Here is a 23,947-nt window from a genome sequence, read left to right on the forward strand (position 1 = left end):
AGGCTGAGCATTGCCAGGAGGATGTATTCAGGACTCTGAGGCATTCCCTGTTGAGAGACCAAATTTTCAGCTTGATTGGTAAGGGGTTTTATGTGTCCCCAAGTCAGGAGATCATAGGGTTGATGCTGCCGAGGGCGGTGCTCCCTAGAGATCTTTAGAGCTGCCATGGCCCATATTGGAACTTTTTCCTCCTGAGATTTTTATAGTTTCATCTCTATTTTGAAGGCCAGGGACCCCCTTGGGCCGAATCTTTCGAAGAGGAAGCCACGTGAGTTCGTTGATCCATCTGGGGAAAGACAAGCATACCCCTTTCCCTGTAAGAGTAGCTTCCCAGATTTCCATTGTTTCATTAATGCGTCTTGGTACCAAACGGGCAGAGGAAGAGAAGTGTCCTTCAATTCCTCAAAATGCTTTTCTGCTCTTGTTAAGCTATCTCCCTGTGGTAAATTAAAACAATTTAAGACAAATAAAGCTGTATTAACAATAGTTATAGGTTTAGAAAATATCTTATGTTGGAATCTAGTAAAATCTGCTTTAGATAAGGAAGACAGTCGTGTTCCTGTGTAATCCCCCTTTCTAAATTTTTTTATTTGCAACTTTAGTGTGTGATGTGCTTGTTTGACTATGCCTTGTGCCTGTGGATAATAAGGTATACCTGTAGAAAAAGATTGTAAAAATTGTTGAAAGTGTCTAGAAATATAGGGGGGCCCATTGTCTGTTTTTATAGAGCTAGGAGCTCCCGTTACAGCAAAACAAGGTAATAAGTGAGTTATAACATGTTGCGTAGCTTCTCCGAGAAGAGGTGGGGCCCAAACAAAAGAAGAATTAGTGTCGATACAGACATGGAAGAAAGAAGAGGGAGAAAGTTCAGGGCAGTGAGTTACGTCCATTTGCCATAGTTCCTTAGGTTGCAAACCGCAAGGATTAACACCTTGTGCGATGGGTCGAGATGTATGGGTCTACAAGTAGAGCAATTACTAACCATCTTTTTAGCCTGGCAGTGTGGGGTTCTCCATAGCTGGTGTAGGGCGCCAGAATTGTTACACAACAGAGCATGCTGTTCCTCCAGAGTAGCAAAGGAAACCAGTTTATCAGCCTACTCATTACCGTGAGTCATGGGGCCAGGAAGGCAGGGATGTGCTCAAATATGTGTAATATAAATGGGAGCATTGCGGTTCTAACAACAGATTGTAGTTCGAAAAAGAGTTGTTGAATAATAAGTTGATTAGAGTTTATGGTGGAGGTTTCTATATTTTTTAATACAAAAACTGAATATATAGAATCAGAGACTATATTAATGGAATAAGGGTGTAGGCAAATAACTTGAATAAGAGCACATAATTCATTTTGCTGAGCAGAATGAAATTTAGTATAAAAGACGTTATATTCCTTAAGAGACCAGAATGAAGCTTTGGTGTTTTTAGTCCCATCTATATATATAAAAAAACCCTCACCTGTGGTATAGGCTGTGAGCTGACAATGTGAGAAATAATAAATTCAGTATTTCTGAAGCAATTCCTCAGCTTACCAGAAGGATAATGAAATGAAAATTCTCCAGAATATTCCAGAAAAGCTATTTGGAAATTGGTCGAAGTTTGTAATGCGTTCTCAAATTGAGATTTATTCATCGGTATTACAATTTTATGAGGATCAGAGCCAATTAGAGTTTTAGTCCTATTTCTTCCATTGATGATGATTAGAGCAATTAAATCAAAGTAGAGTGTAAGTGGGAGAAGGTAATGGCACCCCACTCCAGTACTCTTGCCTGGAAAATCCCATGGATGGAGGAGCCTGGTAGACTGCAGTCCATGAGGTCGCTAGGAGTCAGACACGACTGAGCGACTTCACTTTGACTTTTCACTTTCGTGCATTAGAGAAGGAAATGGCAACCCACTCCAGTATTCTTGCCTGGAGAATCCCAGGGACAGGGGAGCCTGGCTGGTTTCTGTCTATGGGGTCGCAGAGTCGGGCACGACTGAAGCAACTTAGCAGCAGCAGCAGCAGGGTTATTCCCCTAAAATGGGTATAGATCCATTCTACTGGGTGTTCTTGTTGGGCAAGAAGTCCTGTGGGTGAATGAAGTTAGTTAGTTAGTTAGTTCAGTTGATCAGTCGTGTCCGACTCTTTGCGACCCCATGAATCACAGCACGCCAGGCCTCCCTGTCCATCACCAACTCTCCTGGAGTTCACTCAGACTCACATCCATCGAGTCAGTGATGCCATCCAGCCATCTCATCCTCTGTCGTCCCCTTCTCCTCCTGCCCTCAATCTCTCCCAGCATCAGAGTCTTTTCCAATGAGTCAACTCTTCGCATGAGGTGGCCAAAGTACTGGAGTTTCAGCTTCAGCATCATTCCTTCCAAAGAACACCCAGGGCTGATCTCCTTCAGAATGGACTGGTTGGATCTCCTTGCAGTCCAAGGGACTCTCGAGAGTCTTCTCCAACACCACAGTTCAAAAGCATCCATTCTTCAGTGCTCAACCTTCTTCACAGTCCAGCTCACATCCCTACACGGCCGCAGGAAAAACCATAGCCTTGACTAGATGGACCTTAGTTGGCAAAGTAATGTCTCTGCTTTTGAATATGCTATCTAGGTTGGTCATAACTTTTCTTCCAAGGAGTAAGCGTCTTTTAATTTCATGGCTGCAATCACCATCTGCAGGGATTTTGGAGCCCCAAAAAATAAAGTCTGACACTGTTTTCACTGTTTCCCCATCTATTTCCCATGAAGTGATGGGACCGGATGCCATTTGTTTTCTGAATGTTGAGCTTTAAGCCAACTTTTTCACTCTCCTCTTTCAGTTTCATCAAGAGGCTTTTGAGTTCCTCTTCACTTTCTGCCATAAGGGTGGTGTCATCTGCATATCTGAGGTTACTGATATTTCTCCTGGCAATCTTGATTCCAGCTTGTGTTTCTTCCAGTCCAGTGTTTCTCATGATGTACGCTGCATATAAGTTAAATAAGCAGGGTGACAATATACAGCCTTGACGTACTCCTTTTCCTATTTGGAACCAGCCTGTTGTTCCGTGTCCAGTTCTAACTGTTGCTTCCTGACCTGCATACAGACTTCTCACGAGGCAGGTCAGGTGCTCTGGTATTCCCATTTCTTTCAGAATTTTCCACTGTATTTTGATCCATACAGTCAAAGGCTTTGGCATAGTCAATAAAGCAGAAATAGATGTTTTCTGGAACTCTCTTGCTTTTTTCACGATCCAGTGGATGTTATAGGTTTAGAAAATATCTTATGTTGGAATCTAGTAAAGTCTGCTTTAGAAAAGGAAGACAGTCATGTTCCTGTGTATTCCCCCTTTCTAAAATTTTTTATTTGTAACTTTAGTGTGTGATGTGCTCGTTCGACTATGCCTTGTGCCTGTGGAATATAAGGAATACCTGTAACATATTTAATAGAAAAAGATTGTAAAAATTGTTTAAAGTGTCTAGAAATATAAGTGGGCCCATTGTCTGTTTTTATAGAGCTAGGAGCTCCCATTACAGCAAAACAAGGTAATAAGTGAGTTATAACATGTTGCGTAGCTTCTCCGAGAAGAGGTGGGGCCCAAACAAAAGAAGAATTAGTGTCGATACAGACATGTAAGAAAGAAGAGGGAGAAAGTTCAGGGCAGTGAGTTACATCCATTTGTCATAGTTCATTACGTTGCAAACCGCAAGGATTAATACCTTGTGTGATGGGTCGAGATGTATGGATCTATAAGTAGAGCAATTACTAATCATTTCTTTAGCCTGGCGGTATGGGATTTTCCATAGCTGGTGTAGGGCGCCAGAATTGTTACACAACAGAGCATGCTGTTCCTCCGGAGTAGCAAAGGAAACCAGTTTATCAGCCTACTCATTACCGTGAGTCGTGGGGCCAGGAAGGCAAGGATGTGCTCAAATATGTGTAATATAAATGGGAGCATTGCGGTTTCTAACAACCGCAATTTGTAGTTCGAAAAAGAGTTGTTGAATAATAGGTTGATTGGAGTTTATGGTGGAGGTTTCTATATTTTTTAATACAGAAACTGAATATATAGAATCAGAGACTATATTAATGGAATAAGGGTGTAGGCAAATAACATGAATAAGAGCACATAATTCATTTTGCTGAGCAGAATGAAATTTAATATATAAGACGTTATATTCCTTAAGAGACCAGAATGAAGCTTTGGCGTTTTTAGTCCCATCTATACAAAAAAAATACCTCAGCTTGTGGTATAGGCTGTGAGCTGATAATGCGAGAAATAATAAATTCAGTATTTCTGAAGCAATTCCTCAGCTTACCAGAAGGATAATGAAATGAAAATTCTCCAGAATATTCCAGAAAAGCTATTTGGAAATCGGTCGAAGTTTGTAATGCATCCTCAAATTGAGATTTATTCATCGGTATTACAATTTTATGAGGATCAGAGCCAATTAGAGTTTTAGTCCTATTTCTTCCATTGATGATGATTAGAGCAATTAAATCAAGGTAGGGTGTAAGTGACTTTATTCCCCTAAAACAGGTATAGATCCATTCTACTGGGTGTTCTTGTTGGGCAAGATGTCCTGTGGGAGAATGAAGTTAGTTAGTTAGTTAGTTCAGTTGTTCAGTCGTGTCCGACTCTTTGCGACCCCATGAATCGCAGCACACGAGGCCTCCCTGTCCATCACCGGGTCACCAATCATGGGGAATAAAATTTCCAATAGAGGATGTTATAGAATTTAGAAGTGCTTTTGTGAAAGGTGAATGTGGGCCATACGTAGTTATAGCTTTTTTAATTTGTTGGATGTGAAAAAGGTTAATACCCTCATATGGACGTATTATGTGCCCTTGAGCGTCAGGATTTCTAAAACTGGAAAGGCGGTGAAACCATTGGCTTCAGAGACTTGTGATCGCAAAGCCAGCAATTCAGAGAGCCTCTGTGGTGAAGGAGAATGAGTAGATAGCAAATTCTTACAGTTAAGAGTATGTGGTAAAAACTTATCATTGTCATTCAGAAAGGTGTCGTCAGTTTTAATGTCAAAAAGTGTCTTAGTGGAGTCGTTGCCAGAATCATTAGGTTCTAGCAAGGGAGAGACTTTGGGATTTGTGCCCACTGTCAGAGCGGAGCACTTGGAGCAACCGGGGAAGGGCTTGTAGGAAAATTCTGAAATATTTTACGTTGTTCTAGTTGGGCCTTTTGTAAGGTTTCATCATCTAATTCAGATTCATGTAGTAAGTGTTCTGCCTGTTTCCGAATATCAGGAGGGCTAGAATTACCTGGAAATGGCAGAAATCACAGCTTTACTGAGAGCCCATAGGGACCAGAAATCTATCGGAATTCCTTTTCCCTATCTGGTGTCTCACTCAACATTCTCTTTGACCTGGTGTCAAATTTCTAAATCAAACCTACCTTCCTCAGGGAACCAAGTGTTACATTCAACCGCTGTCTGAAGGCAAGCCTCTATTTGCTGGCGCCAAACTGAAAGTCCCTGAACTGTAAACAAGTGGTGAAGCAAAGTAGAAAGGTGCTGGGGCTCTCCAGCCATTTGACCCATGTCTTAGTACTTACTGACTTCAGTAGGCCCTTGGAGTCACTCCATCCGAATCTGCCACGGGTACCAGGCCCCTGTTCTGGACGCCGCTTATTGAGGTCCTTTAATGGACTGGAACCTGGTGGACTGGAGTTGACGATAAGAAAGTAAAAGAGAGATAGAAAGAGGCTGATATTCCTTGGTTTATGCAGAAAACCAATAAAGCTCTTGACATGGGGCTTGCACTGCTTCATGTAGGCACCGGGCACCTTCTTGAAGGGGTGAAGGCACTGTGAGCCTTCTCGAGAGGTTCTTAGAAGCCGGGCAAGAAAGTGAGCTCAGCGGGCTTCTGTGCTCCAAAGAATTAGCCTGAGAGAGAGAGAGAGAAAGAAAGAAAGACACGGGGACCCAAGCTCTTATGGAGCAAAGGTGTTTTATTCAACATAGTGTGGGTATATATACTGTCTTACAAGGTAGCTATTTTCAGCAAAGATAAAAATGAAAAGTCCAGACTTACAGATTATCAAGGAAACATAAGGCAATCCACATCAAAGACAGAGGGTTGTAAATAATCACTTTTACTGTATGGTTCATAAAAAGGAAGAGGGTTGTAAATAGTTACTTATCAGTGAATGGAAAAACCAGTGAAGGAAATGCATGTATTCCTCAGCCCCGGGAGCGGTTTGCCAACTCCTCTTAATCCTGAATATTCAGGATTGGTAAGGGACAGAGGATTCCTGACAGGTGCAAAACAGCACATAGGAAGCCTCCTGTTAAATGCTTCCTGACATATGCCAGTTATAAAGGAAGATATTTAGTTAGGAAGACTATGTAGTCTATTACTGTATTGTATGTGTATGTATAACATTTATTATTTAATTAATCGATTGGTGCTTTCTCTTGTTTCGTAGGAGAACCAGCAGAAATCCACCAATGTCGTGTATCAGGCCCATCACGTGAGCAGGAATAAGAGAGGCCAGGTGGTTGGAACACGGGGCGGTTTCCGAGGATGTACCGTATGGCTGACAGGTGTGCTGTGTTGAGATCTAAATGTATTTTATTTTGACTAAAGATTGGTGGTGACACAGAATTTTAAGGAAAATAATGTGACATATTTTATGTGTCACATATACATATTCCATGTGTATTTTAACATTAAAAGGAGGCTGAAAGCTGTAGTAGAAAGCTTGGGTGTCAGTCCTAATTCTACCCATCTGTGAGAAATAAGGCTTACATCAGGTCATAGAATGTCTCTAGTTCTCTGTTTTCACCTCTTTGACGAGAAAGAATGGACAAGTTGATTATGACATTCCCTTTCAAATCTAAGGAATCCTGTAATCCTCAATTTCATGCCTAAGCACATTTCAGTTCAGTTCAGTTGCTCAGTCGTGTCCAACTCTTTGCGACCCCATGAACTGCAGCACGCCAAGCCTCCCTGTCCATCACCAACTCTCAAAGTTTACCCAAACTCATGTCCACTGAGTTGGTGATGCCATCCAACCATCTCATCCTCTGATGTACCCTTCTCCTCCTGCCTTCAATCTTTCCCCACATTAGGGTCTTTTCAAATGAGTCAGCTCTTTGAATCAGGTGGCCAAAATATTGGAGTTTCAGCTTCAACATCAATCCTTCCAATGAACACCCAACATCAGTCCTTCCAATGATTTCCTTTAAGATGGACTGGTTGGATCTCCTTGCAGTCCAAGGGGCTCTCAAGAGTCTTCTCCAACACCACAGTTCAAAAGCATCCATTCTTTGGTGCTCAGCTTTCTTTATAGTCCAACTTTCACATCCATACATGACTACTGGAAAAACCACAGCCTTGACTAGATGGACCTTTGTTGACAAAGTTATGTCTCTGCTTTTTAATAAGCTGTCTAGGTTGGTCATAACTTTCCTTCCAAGGAGTAAGTGTCTTTTAATTTTATGGCTGCAATCACCATCTGCAGTGATTTTGGAGCTCCCCAGAATAAAGTCTGACACTGTTTCCACTGTTTTCCCATCTATTTGCCATGAAGTGATGGGACTGGATGCCATGATCTTCGTTTTCTGAATGTTGAGCTTTAAGCCAACATTTTTACTCTCCTCTTTCACTTCTATCAAGAGGCTCTGTAGTTCTTCTTCACTTTCTGCCATAAGGGTGGTGTCATCTGTATATCTGAGGTTATTGATATTTCTCCCAGCAATCTTGATTCCAGCTTTTTTTCTTCCAGCCCAGCATTTCTCATGATGTACTCTGCATATAAGTTAAATAAGCAGGGTGACAACATACAGCCTTGATGTACTCCTTTTCCTATTTGGAACCAGTCTGTTGTTCCATGTCCACTGGCAGTTAAAAATGAGGCTTTCCTAATTGACATCAAGCATTTGGCTGTCCATTAGAGATGTTCTTTATTCTTTTCAGATGTGTTAACATTCTAGGGGGATATTTTACTTATTTAAAAAAATTAAAATCCAGGCAAGAAGAAAAACTCTATGTTTTCTATGTAGCAGAGCATGGTCCCTTTGCATAAAAATAACTCATTCCCACCGAAGTGGCCAGATGAATCTTGTTTTGCTGGTGTTTTTATTGCCCCAGAATGTCACATCTAAGGGTTAGTGGCAGAGCTGGAGTTAGTCCTGGGCTGTCACCTATATTTTCTGAGCTCAGGTAGAGGAAGCTGATGCCTGGAAATGCAGGTCTGACATAGGCTGGACTCAAAAGAAGAAAAAAAAAACAGGTTCATTTTGTAGACATAATATTTCACATCAAGATGAGCTTAGATGCAAAGATACATTTATCTGGGTTTTGAAATCAACTTATGTGTTACTGTCTGCTCACAAATGTGGCTTTATTCTAACCTGAAGATAATTCTAAAAAACACAAGCGAGGACCTGCCTTGCATCTTTTCTTGCTCCTCTGAGTCTTTCCTGTTCCTGTCTAAAGCAGCCTCATTCTTCTGTTTCAAGTTATTTCCTAGTGCCTGCAGCACTTGTCCTTGGTTTCCTGGATTTATCCATCCCTAGAACAGCAACTTTTCCCACTTTCCAGGGTGAGGCTACACAGTGGGTATGGAGCCTGCTTTGTTCCAGAAGGCAGGTTCACTGGTCTCAATGCCTGATATGTGTCCCCAGGTTCCCTCTAAGAGACATATTGTGCAGCAGTGGATAAAATGGCTACACTCCAGACATTTCCCTCTTGCAATGTGTTTGCCTTCACGTGTTCATTTAAATTCTGAATCAAAACATATACACAGTGGCTAAGACTTGGTGCTGCCAATGCAAGGGGCCTGGGTTCCACTCCTAGTCAGGGAACTAGACCCCACATGCCGCAGGTGGGTTCTCATGCCACAGCGAAAGGAAGGTTGAAGATCGCACGTTCCGCAGCTAAGGCCTGGCACAGCCAAATAAATAATAAATATTTTTTAAAAAAACCATATACACAGAGTCTATTTTTCCTAATTTGAAACACCCTTGAAAAGAAAAAAAAGAACTAGTGGAATAGAAAAACAAAATCTTAAAAGTATACTTCCCCCATCTTTTCTTAACTTTCAAAAAGTCTTGTCCTCTTTTATTTTTTATTCTCAAATTACAGATGTTGGATACTGACCAGGCAAATCAGGAGAAACCAGATTCTTCAAATCTAGGGAATTGAAGTTGGGCCTCAGCTTCACCTACATTAGTTGTGTGATTTTGGATCAAGCTCGCTAAGCCTCTTATTTTTAAAATGAGAATGAAGATAGTACCTTCTCATAGAGATATCGGAGAAGGCAATGGCACCCCACTCCAGTACTCTTGCCTGGAAAATCCCATGGACGGGGAGCCTGGTAGGCTGCAGTCCATGGGGTCGTAAAGAGTCGGATATGACTGAGCAACTTCTTTTTCACTTTTCACTTTCATGCATTGGAGAAGGAAATGGCAGCCCACTCCAGTGTTCTTGCCTGGAGAATCCCAGGGATTCTGGAGCCTGGTGGGCTGCTGTCTATGGGGTCACACAGAGTCAGACACGACTGAAGTGACTTAGCAGCAGCAGCAGGAGCAGCAGCATAGAGATATAGGTAGAAGTGAATGAAATAAAACATGTATGTGCTTAGCAGAGGTCCTGGTCCCTAGTAACACTCTCAGTAAATACAACTGGTGTTACTAAAATGTTTTAAAATAAATATTCCAATGATCTATATTAATACTCAGAGAAACCAATGGCAACCCACTCCAGTGTTCTTGCCTGGAGAATCCCAGGGATGGGGGAGCCTGGTGGGCTGCAGTCCATGGGGTCACTAAGAGTCGGACATGACTGAGCAAATTCTCTTTCACTTTTCACTTTCATGCATTGGAGAAGGAAATGGCAACCCACTCCAGTGTTCTTGCCTGGAGAATCCCAGGGATGGGGGAGCCTGGTGGGCTGCCTTCTCTGGGGCTGCACAGAGTTGGATGCGACTGAAGCAACTTAGCAGCAGCATATTAATACAGTAACTGTGTTTGGAAATTTCTACTATTTCTCTCATTTTCTGATACAAAAGAATGTACCAGAGATTCAGGAATCTCATTTCTCCTGTCCTACAACTGGACGTATTTTAAGAGGAATTTATCAGATTGCATGCTAAGTCACTTCAGTCGTGTTGCACTCTTTGCAACCCTATGGATGGTAGCCCACCAGGTTCCTCTGTCCATGGGATTCTCCAGGTGATAAGCTGGAGTGAGTTACCATATTCTCCTCCAGGGGAGGGGACAGGAGAGGAGGGGCAGGATGGGCTGGGGATATGGCTTAGGTGATCAGCTGACCCTCTTAGGGGTGCTGTGTGTGGGGATCATGCCACAGTACCCTGCTTTTGCTCCCAGGCACCTCAGAAATGACACTTGGTTTGTGGGCTTTTTGTATCTTTTTTATAATTTGCTCCAACTAGGCCAGGGTGTCAGAGAAGGCAATGGCACCCCACTCCAGTACTCTTGCCTGGAAAATCCCATGGATGGAGTAGCTTGGTAGGCTGTAGTCCATGGAGTCGCGAAGAGTCAGACATGACTGAGCAACTTCACTTTCACTTTTCACTTTCATGCATTGGAGAAGGAAATGGCAGCCCACTCCAGTGTTCTTGCCTGGAGAATCCCAGGGACGGGGGAGCCTGGTGGGCTGCCGTCTATGGGGTCACACAGAGTCGGACACGACTGAAGCAACTTAGCAGCAGCTGCAGCAGCAGGCCAGGGTGTAGTTATTTTGAGTCCCTTTTAGTTTCTTTGTATCTGTTGCTCCAGGAGCCCTTTGTTCAGGTGCAAGCACTCTAGTAAAGGGTCCCAGGTCCCAGCCTGTCTCAAAAGCAGAACCCCTGGGGACTGTGTGGAGCCTGCCAAGGTCTCCCTATTGACAAACCTCTTCTGCTTTGAAAGGCTATAATCCTAATAAAGGACAAATAGTCATTTCAAGATGTGAAAGAAATGCTAGTACTTAACTTTCAGTAAATTTCACTTTTTCTATATTTGAATGGTTTGGATTTGAGGTCAATCAAATGATTGTCATGAGGGTTTTAATTACTCTTGAATTAGGTAAAACTTAGAATCAATCACTGTTTATCATCTTCAACAGAGACATCTCCAGTCTTGTCTTGACTGTTCTCAACAGGTCTCTCTGGTGCTGGGAAAACAACGATCAGTTTTGCTCTGGAAGAGTATCTCGTCTCCCACTCCATCCCTTGCTACTCCCTCGATGGGGACAACATCCGTCATGGCCTCAACAAAAACCTCGGATTCTCTCCTTGGGACAGAGAAGAAAACATCCGCCGGATTGCAGAGGTGGCCAAGCTGTTTGCCGACGCTGGTCTGGTCTGCATTACCAGCTTCATTTCTCCTTTTGCAAAGGTAAAATGACTTGGCAACATGCACGGTTCCCACACACAGCACCAGAGCTCTCCAATTGCCAGGAGGAGGAGCTGGTGGAGGGGAACAACAGAGAATGTCATGCTTTGTTTCCCCCACCTTCCCTCACTGCTCACTTGCTCCCTCATTTCCTCTCTTTAATATTGGTTATATAAAGAGAGTCCCTTCATTTCCAGATGCCAGGGCACCAGTTGACATAAACTCTTCCACTTTCACAACAGTAAGTACACTTGGCCAGACTTGAAAGGAAGAAAACTTTAAACAAGAAAACTCCTAAAGCTCAGTAAGTTTTATTTCTCCAAAAAGCCAGAGAGTTTGCCTGACTAAAGAAAACAGCAGTTCATTGACAAGGCATCAAGTTTTCTGTGTTTAATGTTGAAATCAACAAGGTAGACTGTCACTCCTCTTGTTTTAAAGCACAGAATTGCTGTGAGCTACAAATAAGACACAATGACTTTGAACATATCCTTCGAATGAAATGCCAGCCCTGTCTTTTAGTTGGGATTCTTTTCTGTGGTTTGTTTGTTTGTTTGTTTTTTCTTTTTAAAGTCCTTGGGAGAGTTGTTTAATAGAGTGAAACTTCTCTAAAGGGCTAATTTCCTGCCACCTCTGCAGAGCTCAAACCCTAGTGTTATCTTACGGCCGTGGAAGACCAGAGTACAGTGTTTGTGATGAGTTTCATTGTGAAACCTCTTCTTACTTTCTGTTTTCAATACTCATTTATCTGGCTACGTCAGGTCTTGGTTGTCGCACACGGTGTCTTTGTTGTAGCCTGTGGACCTCTCTAGTTGTGGTGTGTAGGCTCTCTAGTTGTGGTGTGTGGGCTCTCTAGTTGTGGTGTGTGGGCTCCCTAGTTGTGGAGCTTAGTAGTTGCAGCGTATGGGATCTTAGTTCCCTAGCCAAGGGTCACACCTGTGTCCCTGCATTGGAATGCGAATTCTTAGCCTTTGGAACACCAGGGAAGTCCCTCCTCTCACATTCTTATACGTAACTTTTTCCCAGGATCGGGAGAATGCCCGCAAAATCCATGAATCGGCAGGACTGCCCTTCTTTGAGATATTTGTAGATGCGCCTCTAAACATCTGTGAAAGGAGAGACGTAAAAGGCCTCTACAAACGGGCCCGAGCTGGGGAGATCAAAGGTAAGACGGCCAGCTCAGTAGCCCTTTTGCCACTTACTTATGCCACCAATTTGTATGTCTGTCCCCAGAAATCTGTCTGAGGTTTCAAAGACTGTTTTTCAAAACTACATATAGCGCACACAACTTTTTATCAAACCGTAATATCTTCAATGTCTCCATGGGCTTGGAAAATGTGGGCTTGTATTTCTTAAGAACTGTCACCCCAGCCACAAGCAATCAATTTTGGACAACTAAAACAAATATATGTATGTGACTGTGTGTGGAGGAATCTTTCAGAGTTTTCCTCCCTCTTGTCTTCCTTTTCCATTCTAATTAACTGCAGAGGGCTTGGACTCAGGTTTTATTGAAAACACAGGTGTAAGTGTTCTTACCTATGGCTGGAGGTCAAGGAAGGCTGTTTGACCTTTTCTGTTTTAACCTGAGTACAATGTTTGAAAACATTTATTCCAACCTGTGCTATGTCTTATTGAGTCAAAACATTGTTCTGTTGGTGCAGATGTTACTTTCAGCCTTCTGCTTTGCAGGGTTTACGGGTATTGATTCTGATTATGAAAAGCCTGAAACTCCCGAGCTTGTGCTTAAAACCAATTTGTCCTCCGTGAGTGACTGTATGCAGCAGGTGGTAGAGCTTCTACAGAAGCAGGTGGGTAGACTGAACTTTTTAAAAAATAATAATAATTTTACAAAGTCATGAGAGATCATCTATTTACTGAAGTGTCCTTTATGTAGTTTTCATTCCAAATGGTTACCAAGTCTGCTTCCTTTCAGAACATTGTACCCCACACTGCAATCAAAGGCATCCACGAACTCTTTGTGCCGGAAAACAAACTTGACCAAGTCCGAGCTGAGGCCGAAGCACTCCCTTCGTTATCAATTACCAAGGTAAGAGGATGCAAACTGGCTGACAGAAAATTTGGCTTAATATCAGTTATTATAATCCATTTACAGTTACTCTCAACAATAAAGTAGATATGAATAAGGAAAATCTAATTCCTATAAAGAAAAATGCCTGCTTTCGCCAGCTTTTTCTTTTCTTTTTTTTTTCTTTTTTGACTGCTTTTCCAAGAATATCTCTCACCAAGAGTTGCTACAAAGCAGCTGATCAATTTTATGTTCCGGAAGATAACTTCTACACTTGCAGAGGACAGTTGTATATAGTTGGTGTTATACTTTCAGTTATGCCAACATACAGGCATTCTGTGCTAAGTCGCTTCAGTTGTGTCCAGCTCTTTGTGACCCTCTGGACTGTAGCCCGCTAGGCTCCTCTGTCCATGGGATTCTCCAGGCAAGAATACTGGAGTGGGTTGCCATTTTTTACTCCTGGGGATCTTTCTGACCCAGGGATTGAACCAGCGTCTCTTGTGTCTCCTGAATTAGCAGGTGAGTTCTTTACCACTAGCGCCACATGGGAAGCACTGGGCAGTAATTATTTGTTGACAATTGCCAAGAAAATAGTTTGTCCAGAATATAAGTGTTTCTTGGACCACTGAGAAGTTTTACTAAAACAAAAAGCAACCCTAATCTAAAATGATATGAATGCCTTGATCTTTTTCTGCACTGCACATCCCACTTTGCCTTTATCAGGGAGAGTCCAGTCTAAGTAGAGGGAGTTTTAGTTACGTGGATTTACCACCTGGACGATGTTAAGATGCAACCCCAGCAAACAGCCCTGCAAATACCTTGGCCTCTTTAGGGCTTCCTGGTGCTAGTGGTAAGGAACCCACCGTAAAGAACCCTCCTGCCAGTGCAGGAGACAGAAGGGATGTAGGTTTGATCCTTGGGTTGGGAAGATCCCCTGGAAGAGGAAATGGCAACCCACCTCAGTATTCTTGCTTGGAGAATCCCATGGACAGAGGAGCCTGGTGGGCTACAGTCCATAAGGTTGCAAAGAGTTGGATGTGACTGAAGCAACTTAGCATGCATGCTCTGTAGATTAGGGTTAGTTGGTTCATACAAGGTGATGAAGTCTTCAGTGGTAACCTCTTGGTATCCATTAAAACCCTGGACATTTTTATGAGGCAGAGTACACTGGGAATGTGCTTCAGCTCATGAATACCCCAGGCTATAGTAAGTCATGACAAGTTTATAAACAGAGCTCCCTGACTCTACACAATAAATTTTCAGTTCTCCAATGCTTCAGGCAGATGAGAAACACATAATTATAATTGTGAAATTTGAGTTCCAATAACAGAATGGTCTGCAAGGGACAGAGGAACTACAGAGAATCTGATGATTAACTTTTTTGATCCTAGGGATGACAGGGAAGATTTCAAAGCAATGGTCCACAAGCTGGGTTTTATTTTTTTTAATTTTTGAGATGGATTTTAAATGATGAATAGGGTTTTCAGGTAAAGGGGGGGATGGGCTTGAAACCATGTGTGTGTTCAGACTACACATAGCCTGGCACTGTTGTTGACTAGGCTCCTGGGTGGGGAGAGGTGGCAGGTGAATATTCCTACAGGAGCCCCTAGGGCCGGAGCTAGTATCGTGCTAAGAAGTTTGGACATTTATCTTAGTTCAATCAAATAGCTAGCATATTGGTGAAAACAATGTAGCCAAACCATAATTATTATGAAATAAAGAATGTACGGTGAATCTTCAACACAGTCACAAATTGTAAGAATAGATATAGCCCAAAGTGCTCCAAGAAGTCATCCCAATTTGGAATCCTTTTGCCACCCTCCCAATAGAAGGTTCTAGACTCACACCTCCAGCCCCTAGATCATGGGCCAGCATCACATCTGGGAATGCTTAACACATAAAGTGTTCTGCCTTCATTCTCTTCTTAACTGAGTAAGAACGGACTGCCCTGGGGCCGGATGGCTGGAACACAGCGCTCCTGGAAACGTTCACCTGCTTTCTTTGTGTTTTGCAGCTGGATCTTCAGTGGGTCCAAGTTTTGAGTGAAGGCTGGGCCACTCCCCTCAAAGGTTTCATGAGAGAAATGGAGTACTTGCAGGTTATACACTTTGGCACCCTGCTAGACGGTATGGGTTTTTGTTTGTTTCTTACTCTTTATCCTTAGAAAAATATTTCTCAGAAACATTTCTTAGAAAAATATTTCTCAGGAACAAGGAATGCTAATCGTTGGTTTGTAAAACATATTTTGAAAATATGTATTTATGATGTGTCCAATTATGTATAAGCTTCCATTTTTAGGATTTTTTTGTTGTTGTTGTCCTCAAAGGATTATTGATTACCAAAAGCTAAGAAACCAAAAAATGAAGGTTTAACTTCCACACAGTCAAGAGAAGGTTAAGTCTGTTTCATCTCCACTTGTCCTTTGCTGGCCCTGATATCAGAAGGCAGTGGACAGTGAGAAGCACCATTACCAGCTGCCTGGCCCATCCTGGGGGAGCCAGGGTGAACTCCGCATCACTGCTGACTTGTGGGATGCCTCCCATCCTCCAGCAAACACTCCTGCAGCGGCTGCCTTCCTGGGTGCATAGAGTGTGGCTATTCATGTCCATACATGAAATATATTAGGATGACTTCATCCACTCAATTCTAGTAGGGGATTTTAAGGCAGCTTTCTGGGCAGAAGCTGAATGGCTTTTAGAGAACTGCTCTTGTCAAGGTTGGAAGGATGTGTTATTCAGAACGCTTCCGGCTCCTTCTATGATCATTTCCTTCCTAGAACTGTCTTGACCTTATCAATTAGCACTTATCTATTTCAAGATCTTGGGTTATTATTGATACATGGGAAAGGGATGGTGATAGATGCACTGTGAATGTATAATACTGAGCAGGGCTTCAAACCTTTTTAGGAAGAAAAATCAGGTGTTCCTTCTTGAGAAAGATGTTTGTGTTCTAGGCTTGTGCCCAGGGAATGGGACATAAAGCAACTCCAGCTGCAGTTAGGCTTCAAACCTCCCCATACTCTCCAGAAGTCTCCTTAATTCCTACATAATTAATAAAAATAGTTACCAGGGATATAATAGGTAGTCCACCTCTGCCTAAGTAGAGGCAGAATATCATAGTGGATAAGAGTGAGCCATGGAGCCCGACTCTGGGTTCATTTGCCAGTGATTAGCTATGAAGTTGGAGCACATTACTTAAACACTCTGGGCCTCAGTTTTCTCATCTGTAAAATGGGGATGTTAATAAAAGTACCTACCTCATTGGGACTTAAAAGACTTAACCTTCTCATTGGGATGTTGAGCATTTAAAAGGATACCTCGTCCAACATATTCCATATATTGTATTCCATAAAATATATTCATATATTAACACCTCCCCACCACCCCCATGCACAATTAAAAGGACATGAAAGTCTTGAACAGACTAAGAGGCTTATCTCTAGTCACATCCATTTGGAAGTAGCACAGATAAGATGTTCATCAGCTGGCTAACAAATATTCATTGAGTGTCCTTGGATGTCAGGTTTTGTTCTAGCTGCTGGAGATAGATAACGAAGACAGATATGAGCTTGCTGGGTCAGGCTGTGCAGTTCATCTTCTGAACTCTATGGAGGGGTTTTCCAACCACATTAGTGGTTGTCAAGCTTTTTTGTTTTTTTAAGTCATAGCTGTTTCAGTGAAATCTGAGGCCATGTATAGAGCAGATGAAAATGCAACTGCTCCTGTAGAAGGGGTGGACTCAGCCTTTCTCCTACCCATCAGCAGCCCTGGGAGCATTTACTAATAGCATAAGGCAGGTGAAACACTCTGTCCTCCACATACCGTGTTAGTCTCATGGAAGAGCTTGGCTCGATGGATTTTGAACTGAGTGAAAAGTGAAGTCACTCAGTCGTGTCCGACTCTTTGCCACCCCATGGACTGTAGCCTACCAGGCTCCTTCCTTCTCCAGGGCATCTTCCCAACCCAGGGATCGAACCCAGGTCTCCCACATAGCAGGCAGACACTTGACCACCTGAGCCACCAAGGAAGCTGCTGGACTGAGTAGACAGGGTTAGATTTCAAAAATGACGTGTCTCTATATCAGAAGGTTGGGCGAGATACTATGACACGAATATCATTTCATTTTAAGCAGCTTATGGAAGCTTGAGTCACTGCCATTGAAAATTTGAAATAACTTTTATAGTCACAGATGTGGCCATTTTCATCCACCATTAAACAATTGCACATCTTGATCATTTAACAGTCTGCAAGTAAGGTTTCTATTCTGACGCTGTCTCCCAAAACTATTTTTTGGTTTTAATTTCCTCAAATGTTCACAATTTCTCCCATAGTTAAAAAAAAATTAGTTCAGTATTAAAAAAAATTAGTCCAGTGTACTCAGTCCAAAAGCAAAATAAAAAATCACTGTTTAGTGTTTTTGATGATTATATGAGTTACTCCTTGTATTACTCAAGGATCTGTTTTCACGTCAGTGAAAACACTTATTATCACTTTATTTCTCACTGGATATATAGTTTCAAGGTTGTCACAGATTCTCCAATGATAAATGTCACATCTAAATTTACAAATGGAACCTTAAGCTTATATTCTTGACTGGTGGTGTCCAAGTAGGTTTAAGACTTGGCAGCCTTGTGTGACCTGCTCATTTAATGGCAAGTCTTCTGTGCCTCTGACTTTCTAAGGCAGAGCTTGAGAGCTTTCCTACATATTGCCAGCATTTATTCAGCACATAAGGTGTTCTAATCCTGGTGCTTGACATTGGACATCACGTTTAATCTGGATTAATGCCACTGTGAAGGTGTTTTGTCCATATGAGGGAATAGTATTGGGAAGGTTAAATAACTCACTTAAAGTCTGGATTCAAATGCAAGTTATCCTGTTTCTATATCTGCACTTTTTCTACTTTCATGTCCTCCAAACATCTGGAATTCTAGGATATTCTAGAGCAGCTTGCCTCCACACTTCCCAAAGGGTGACAGTAGTTATAACATCACTGATTTATAAGAGGCAACTACTTGCTGAAGTTGGAGGGGCTTTTGACATATAATTATTTTAAAACATAATCATTTGAACAATACGTTTGGATTGTATTGGACAGTATTCAATACAAATTCTGTTTTCTCCAGCTTTTTGCTGTCTTATATTCTCTATTTTTAGAAATGGCTGTAGCAAAAATCTCAGTAATTTGTATGTTGTATGTATAAAGTTTCGTAATAGGAATTTATTCTTTGACATTGTTGCTTTACTATTATTTTGCTGGAAAGTTGAAAACAATATTTTTCTTAACTGTGTTTGTATTTCTCTAGGCATGTTCCTTCCTGGTATGTACTTTAACTCCCCAAGTAGTTAAATTATTATAATTAGATGTGTTATATTAACTAGAAATGGTAAGGACATGACTTAAAAAAAATCTAAATGAAACAGTTGGAATTGCTAACAGTTCATGATCCAACCAGTTATGAAAGAATAATACTGCCTTCTGTTGATAGGGGTCCAAGTAACAGGAAATTTCTGGATCAGATGCAGCTGTTGTTTATAATGTATTCAGCTGACAAAAGTAAAGTTGTTTCTAAATTTTTATTGCATATTTGTTCTTGAGATTTTAAAAATGTATTATTCTTTCTGCTAATTACTTCTACTGAGTGTTTGTCCTCATTTAGTTTCACAAATCTGGAATTTTTTTCCCATTGCATTTATAAAACATTTTTAATTGATGAAAGATAAGTCAGTTTTAGAGGCAATTTAAAATGGATGCACCTGGTTGGATTGTGGGTGATTGTATCTCATTTGTTTGTGATAAGTGATTATGCATGAATTTAATTTTAAGCTATGATGATTGATAGTTATAAAACTGGTAATAAATACATGCCCATTGTGATTGTAAATGTCTGTACTGTACCAGAAGAAAAAGGTAAAATTCTGAAGATGTCATTTATCTTGAGTATTATTTTCATCATTGTTATTTTCCCTTGAAAAAAAGATTAGTCAATCAAAAGTATTTTAGTTTTTGCCTAGAAACAGTGCCAAACAAACGATAAGCATATCTGGAAGGTTAGAACAAGAAGCTTGACAGTTATTTACAGCAAAAGCAAAATTATTCAGTTAAACATGAAGTAAGTGCTGGACTAACTATAGCTGAAAAACCACGATATTCTTTTTCACAGTAAAATAATCAGGGTGGTTCCCACCAGAGTTGAAGCACATAATGGAAAAGGACTGAAAGCCCAAGTCAATGTCTAAAGCTATAGAGGATATTTCAGCACAGAGTTAAATAGTAGGATAATTTTATGTGTTATCAATGGAGAAGTTGATTAAAATAGGGAAACAACAGCAAATGTTTTGCCTGTGTGGAGTTATACCTACAGGTGCATGAGATCAGTTGGCATTTTTCCTTGGTAGAACTCCCTTCCACAATATCCCACAGATTAGCTGTCTTGACAACCTATCAGGGAGAGCTGTGTCCTTAGTTGGGATTTTCAGTCAAGGCCAAGATGAAGGTGGATCAGAGGCTACTCTGGGCTGGAATCTAGTGGACCAGAAGAGGCAACGGCAACAGAAGGGTGGAGCGTTCTTTGGAATGCAACCCAGAATCACTGGTGGAAGGCAGCGCTGCAAGCACATTGCAGGCAAAGCTGGGCTTCCTCCAGCGCACGGCCGACCTTTTGCTTTGCATCTTGTTTTACTTTATTTTAATCAAGCTACTCTTCATAAGCAGTGTGGTCAGTAATCCACAATCCACAGAAAGCATGATTTCTAATGAGATCATCAGCATCCTCGAAGGTGTGTTTCTTTGCAGGCCTCCTCTTTTTATCAACTATACTATGCGGTGGGTTTAATGATCTTTCCTCATAAATTAATAGAGTGCTTTACAGTATGGCTCTTCCCAGTAACCCAGGGATGTACATATTATTTATGATACTGTTTTCCAAGTGGAGAAACTGAGCACAGAGAAGGTGAGTGACGCAGGTAATAAATAGCGATTACTTGGCTTTGAGTTTAGTGCTCTCTGTAGAGGGCTTGCTCGGACTACTTTTATTGTCTCTGAACTTTGAAACAGAGGAGTTGTTTGAGCAACAAAAATCATTACTGTGCGGCTATCTTCCTTGTTTAGAAGGCACCCAGAGCAGATTGCAGGATTTTATGATGGACATAATTTCTTTATTGCCGGAGGTTACCATCTATATCTGGTGACATTCCTAATGTCCTAGTAACTTTTAGGCAGTATTTTAAATGTGCAAAGTGATATACCTGGAAACTTTTGTTTCATAGCTAACAGGAGAGTATTATGCCCCGAGGGGATAGAATTCAGACCTCAGACCTCTATCAGAGATAGTCTAAAGTTGGATTTTGACAGGATTTACAAGGCTTCATTAATCTATGGTACATTGCCTCCAATCCATAAGTAATAGTATTTGCCTCCTGTTTTGAATTCCTGAGTTTGTAATGGGAAAGAACACCTCTCACTCCATATCTCCATATTTGATCTGTTTCTTTAACTTTTGTATTCTATTGCTTTTTTAAAAATTTATTTATTTTAGTTGGAAGCTAATTACTTTACAATATTGTAGTGGTTTTTGCCATATGCTGACATGAATCAGCCATGGATGTACATGTGTTCCCCATCCTGAACTCCCTTCCCACCTCCTTCCCCATCCCATCCCTCTGGGTCATCCCAGTGCACCAGCCCTGAGCACCCTGTCTCATGCATCGAACCTGGATTGGCGATCTGTTTCACATATGATAATATACATGTTTCAATGCTATTCTCTCAGATCATCCCACCCTCGCCTTCTCCCACAGAGTCCAAAAGACTGTTCTATACATCTGTGTCTCTTTTTCTGTCTCGCATATAGGGTTATCATTACCATCTTTCTAAATTCCATATATATATCTATTGCTTTTTTTTTTTTACAAGTTTATCAATAAGGGGATGTTGCCCATAAGCTTACGTTATACATAAAGCCCCATCTCTGGGAACCCTGGCTCACATGAGATACCTTTGTTTAGCTAAAATACCTTTAAGCTAAAATACCTTTGTTTAGCTCATGGGAAACATCCTGACTAGGCCCACCTGAGGATGGCTGCAGTGGGGAAGATATTAACACATCCCCTCGGGAGTCTGACTGGAATTAGGAAATGTTTGACTTTATCCCCTCCCCTTTGGGTATAAAAAAAGCCTGGATTCAGGAAAGATGGTTCTCTCAGACGCGAGTCTACCAACTTCCTGGTCTGCTGACTTCCCAAATAAAGTTGCCATTCCTTGCCCCAACAACTCGTTTCTCATAGACTGGTCTGAGCAGCAGTCAAGCGTAAACTGGTAACAAGTTGATGTTTTCTTTACTCACCTTTCTTTCATTCCCTTCTGAGTCTTGAACTTGGCAACACCCCCCAAATTGCCCAAATACTCTTTAGCGTTGCACCCTTAATTCTGTGCCCCCATTTTCTCACTGTAAGTACAACAGAAAGTCTGGCATACTTGCGGGAGTGTTGGGGCACCATTACAAAAGCAGGGAAACAGCTGTGTGATCTCTCTTACGTTCTCTGGCTTCATTAAGGAATCACAGTCCTCCCTTCCCATCTTCAGGGGGTTGGTTCCAGGATCCAGTGCATGCTCCAGCCCCATGGTCCAGCCTCTGGATCTGTGGACTCCTCATCCACGATTCAACCAAAGGTGGATCCTGTATAAGGCTTGCTATCTGCAAGGTGGTTTAATCTGCAGGTGCAGAATTCGCAGAGACGCCGGGCATTGCCTTTATTTGGTCTAATTGGATTTTTAAAGACTAAGCTCCCTAGTGTGTGGAAGTCAGGACGGAACTTTCCAAAGGGAACTCAGAAGGGAGACAATCCCTCCTGGGCCTCCAAGTCACTTACTGAAGCCATCTCCACAATTTGAAACGGCTCACTTTTCTCAAATGCTCCATCTCTTGCTTTGAGAAGCCTCTTCTCAAAGGATTGATCACAGATTCTAGAAAAACTAGTGCAGCAGCACAGCTATGTTAGAGTAGGGTCTTGATGCCTTTTGCAGGACATGGCACACACAGGAGTCCCCTTTAAAGGAGCACATGCCGCGTACCCCACGTTCACACATCACGGGCTCTTTCCACAGATGGAGTGATCAACATGAGCATCCCTATAGTACTGCCCGTCTCTGCAGAGGATAAGACACGGCTGGAAGGCTGCAGTGAGATTGTCTTGACACACGAAGGACGGAGGGTGGCTATCTTACAAGATCCTGAATTCTACGAACATAGAAAAGAGGAGCGTTGCTCCCATGTGTGGGGCACAACGTGTGCAAAGCACCCCTACATCAAAGTAAGTGGCAGAACCTGCAGAAGGGCTTTCTTTCAACTTGGGGTGGAAAAAAAAAACCTTTTTAATTCCTTCACGAAGGACTTAGAAAAATTGGGATGAGATGGAAAAATGTGTTTCTAAGGGTGGTCTTGCAGGCTTTGCCTGGGGAGATCTTTTTCGTTAGGGAAAAGAAATGACTTTCTGTTTGAGAGTTGGTCTGAATGGTCTCTTGTGATGGCCGGTCCCCTCAGCTAAACAGGAAACAAATGGACCGGAGAGATCATTTTGTCTAGCATCCTGAGGGGAGGACTAAAATCATAGCTGTGCTATGCAAAAAACCACAGTCAGAGCTTGCAGCCCTGTTTATCTTGAAATTCACAAGGGAAGTCAATTTCTTCATACAGACTGGATCCAACTGACCTCTGGAAAGAGACTTGGAGTTCATGCTCTGTGGCCATTGTTGGGGAGGAGGGTGGTGGTCAGTGACACTCTCTCAGTAAACGAAAGCACAAATAGCGGCAGTTTCCAGAAGGAAAATGCCATGTTTTCATCAGTGGATATTTTTAAGATTGAAAAATGTGTTCATCTGATGAGGATTGTTTTGGAGTCAATCTGCCTAAAGGCAAAATAGACTAAAAGTTTTCAGATTCCTTTACAGCTTCTAAATGTTGGCAGTGATAGGGTGGGATGGCAAGGAGTGGAATTGCTAGATGTGGTTCATTTTCCGTAAAGAAAAATACGTGAAATTGAATGCAAAAGCCATCCTTCCTCCAAGATTAGAGCGCTAGAGCTAAAATAAGAAAAGACACATTATAGTGATTTCAGAAAGTTCACAGGGATAAAGAACCATTTGCAACCCAGGAGACTCTAGAAAACCTTGTGATTAAACAAGGCAGTCCTCTCTCTGGCCCTCTGTTTCTTCATTTATAAAAGGAGTGGACCAGATTCAGAATAACTCCAAGATCCGAGATATCTTCCAGTCCCGTGACTGCACACAATGGATGTGTGAAGAAACCTGTCCAAATCTGTTAGACAAAACTTTTTTTTGGTTGTGAACTATTGCAAGGTAGAGAGAGCTTTTTCAAGGCCCCTGGTGGAACACAGAGGTCAGTGGGTGAGCAAAGCAGCTTTTCATTTATTGGACACAACTTTTCACCCTGCTGATAGGCTCAAAGCCATCTGAACATTTTCTCTCCAAGAGGCTGGCAGACAGTCATTAAAGTAACTGGACAACAGCTATTTGAGGAATTATATTCCAAGTCTTAATTATGCCTTTATTTCATTCCTTCTCTGAGCATAATCCTATAGGTTTAGGAT

At 41.8% G+C, this 23,947-nt stretch overlaps 1 protein-coding gene across 2 annotated transcripts in view; it reads left to right on the forward strand.

Moving 5' to 3' along the window:
• PAPSS2 (3'-phosphoadenosine 5'-phosphosulfate synthase 2) overlaps positions 1-23,947 on the forward strand; it is a 103,834-nt gene that overhangs the window by 61,962 nt on the left and 17,925 nt on the right. The window contains exons 2-9 of one of the 2 annotated variants that reach the window (XM_042238674.2): positions 6,403-6,520; positions 11,085-11,320; positions 12,341-12,479; positions 13,004-13,122; positions 13,248-13,361; positions 15,355-15,466; positions 18,646-18,660; positions 22,446-22,651. In XM_042238674.2, the coding sequence (XP_042094608.1) occupies positions 6,403-6,520; positions 11,085-11,320; positions 12,341-12,479; positions 13,004-13,122; positions 13,248-13,361; positions 15,355-15,466; positions 18,646-18,660; positions 22,446-22,651 (1,059 nt within the window). The remainder of the gene's footprint in view (positions 1-6,402; positions 6,521-11,084; positions 11,321-12,340; positions 12,480-13,003; positions 13,123-13,247; positions 13,362-15,354; positions 15,467-18,645; positions 18,661-22,445; positions 22,652-23,947) is intronic. The other variant, XM_027960364.3, reaches the window with a different exon arrangement.

This window comes from Ovis aries, chromosome 22, assembly GCF_016772045.2.
Source record: "Ovis aries strain OAR_USU_Benz2616 breed Rambouillet chromosome 22, ARS-UI_Ramb_v3.0, whole genome shotgun sequence".
Lineage (NCBI taxonomy): Eukaryota > Metazoa > Chordata > Mammalia > Artiodactyla > Bovidae > Ovis > Ovis aries.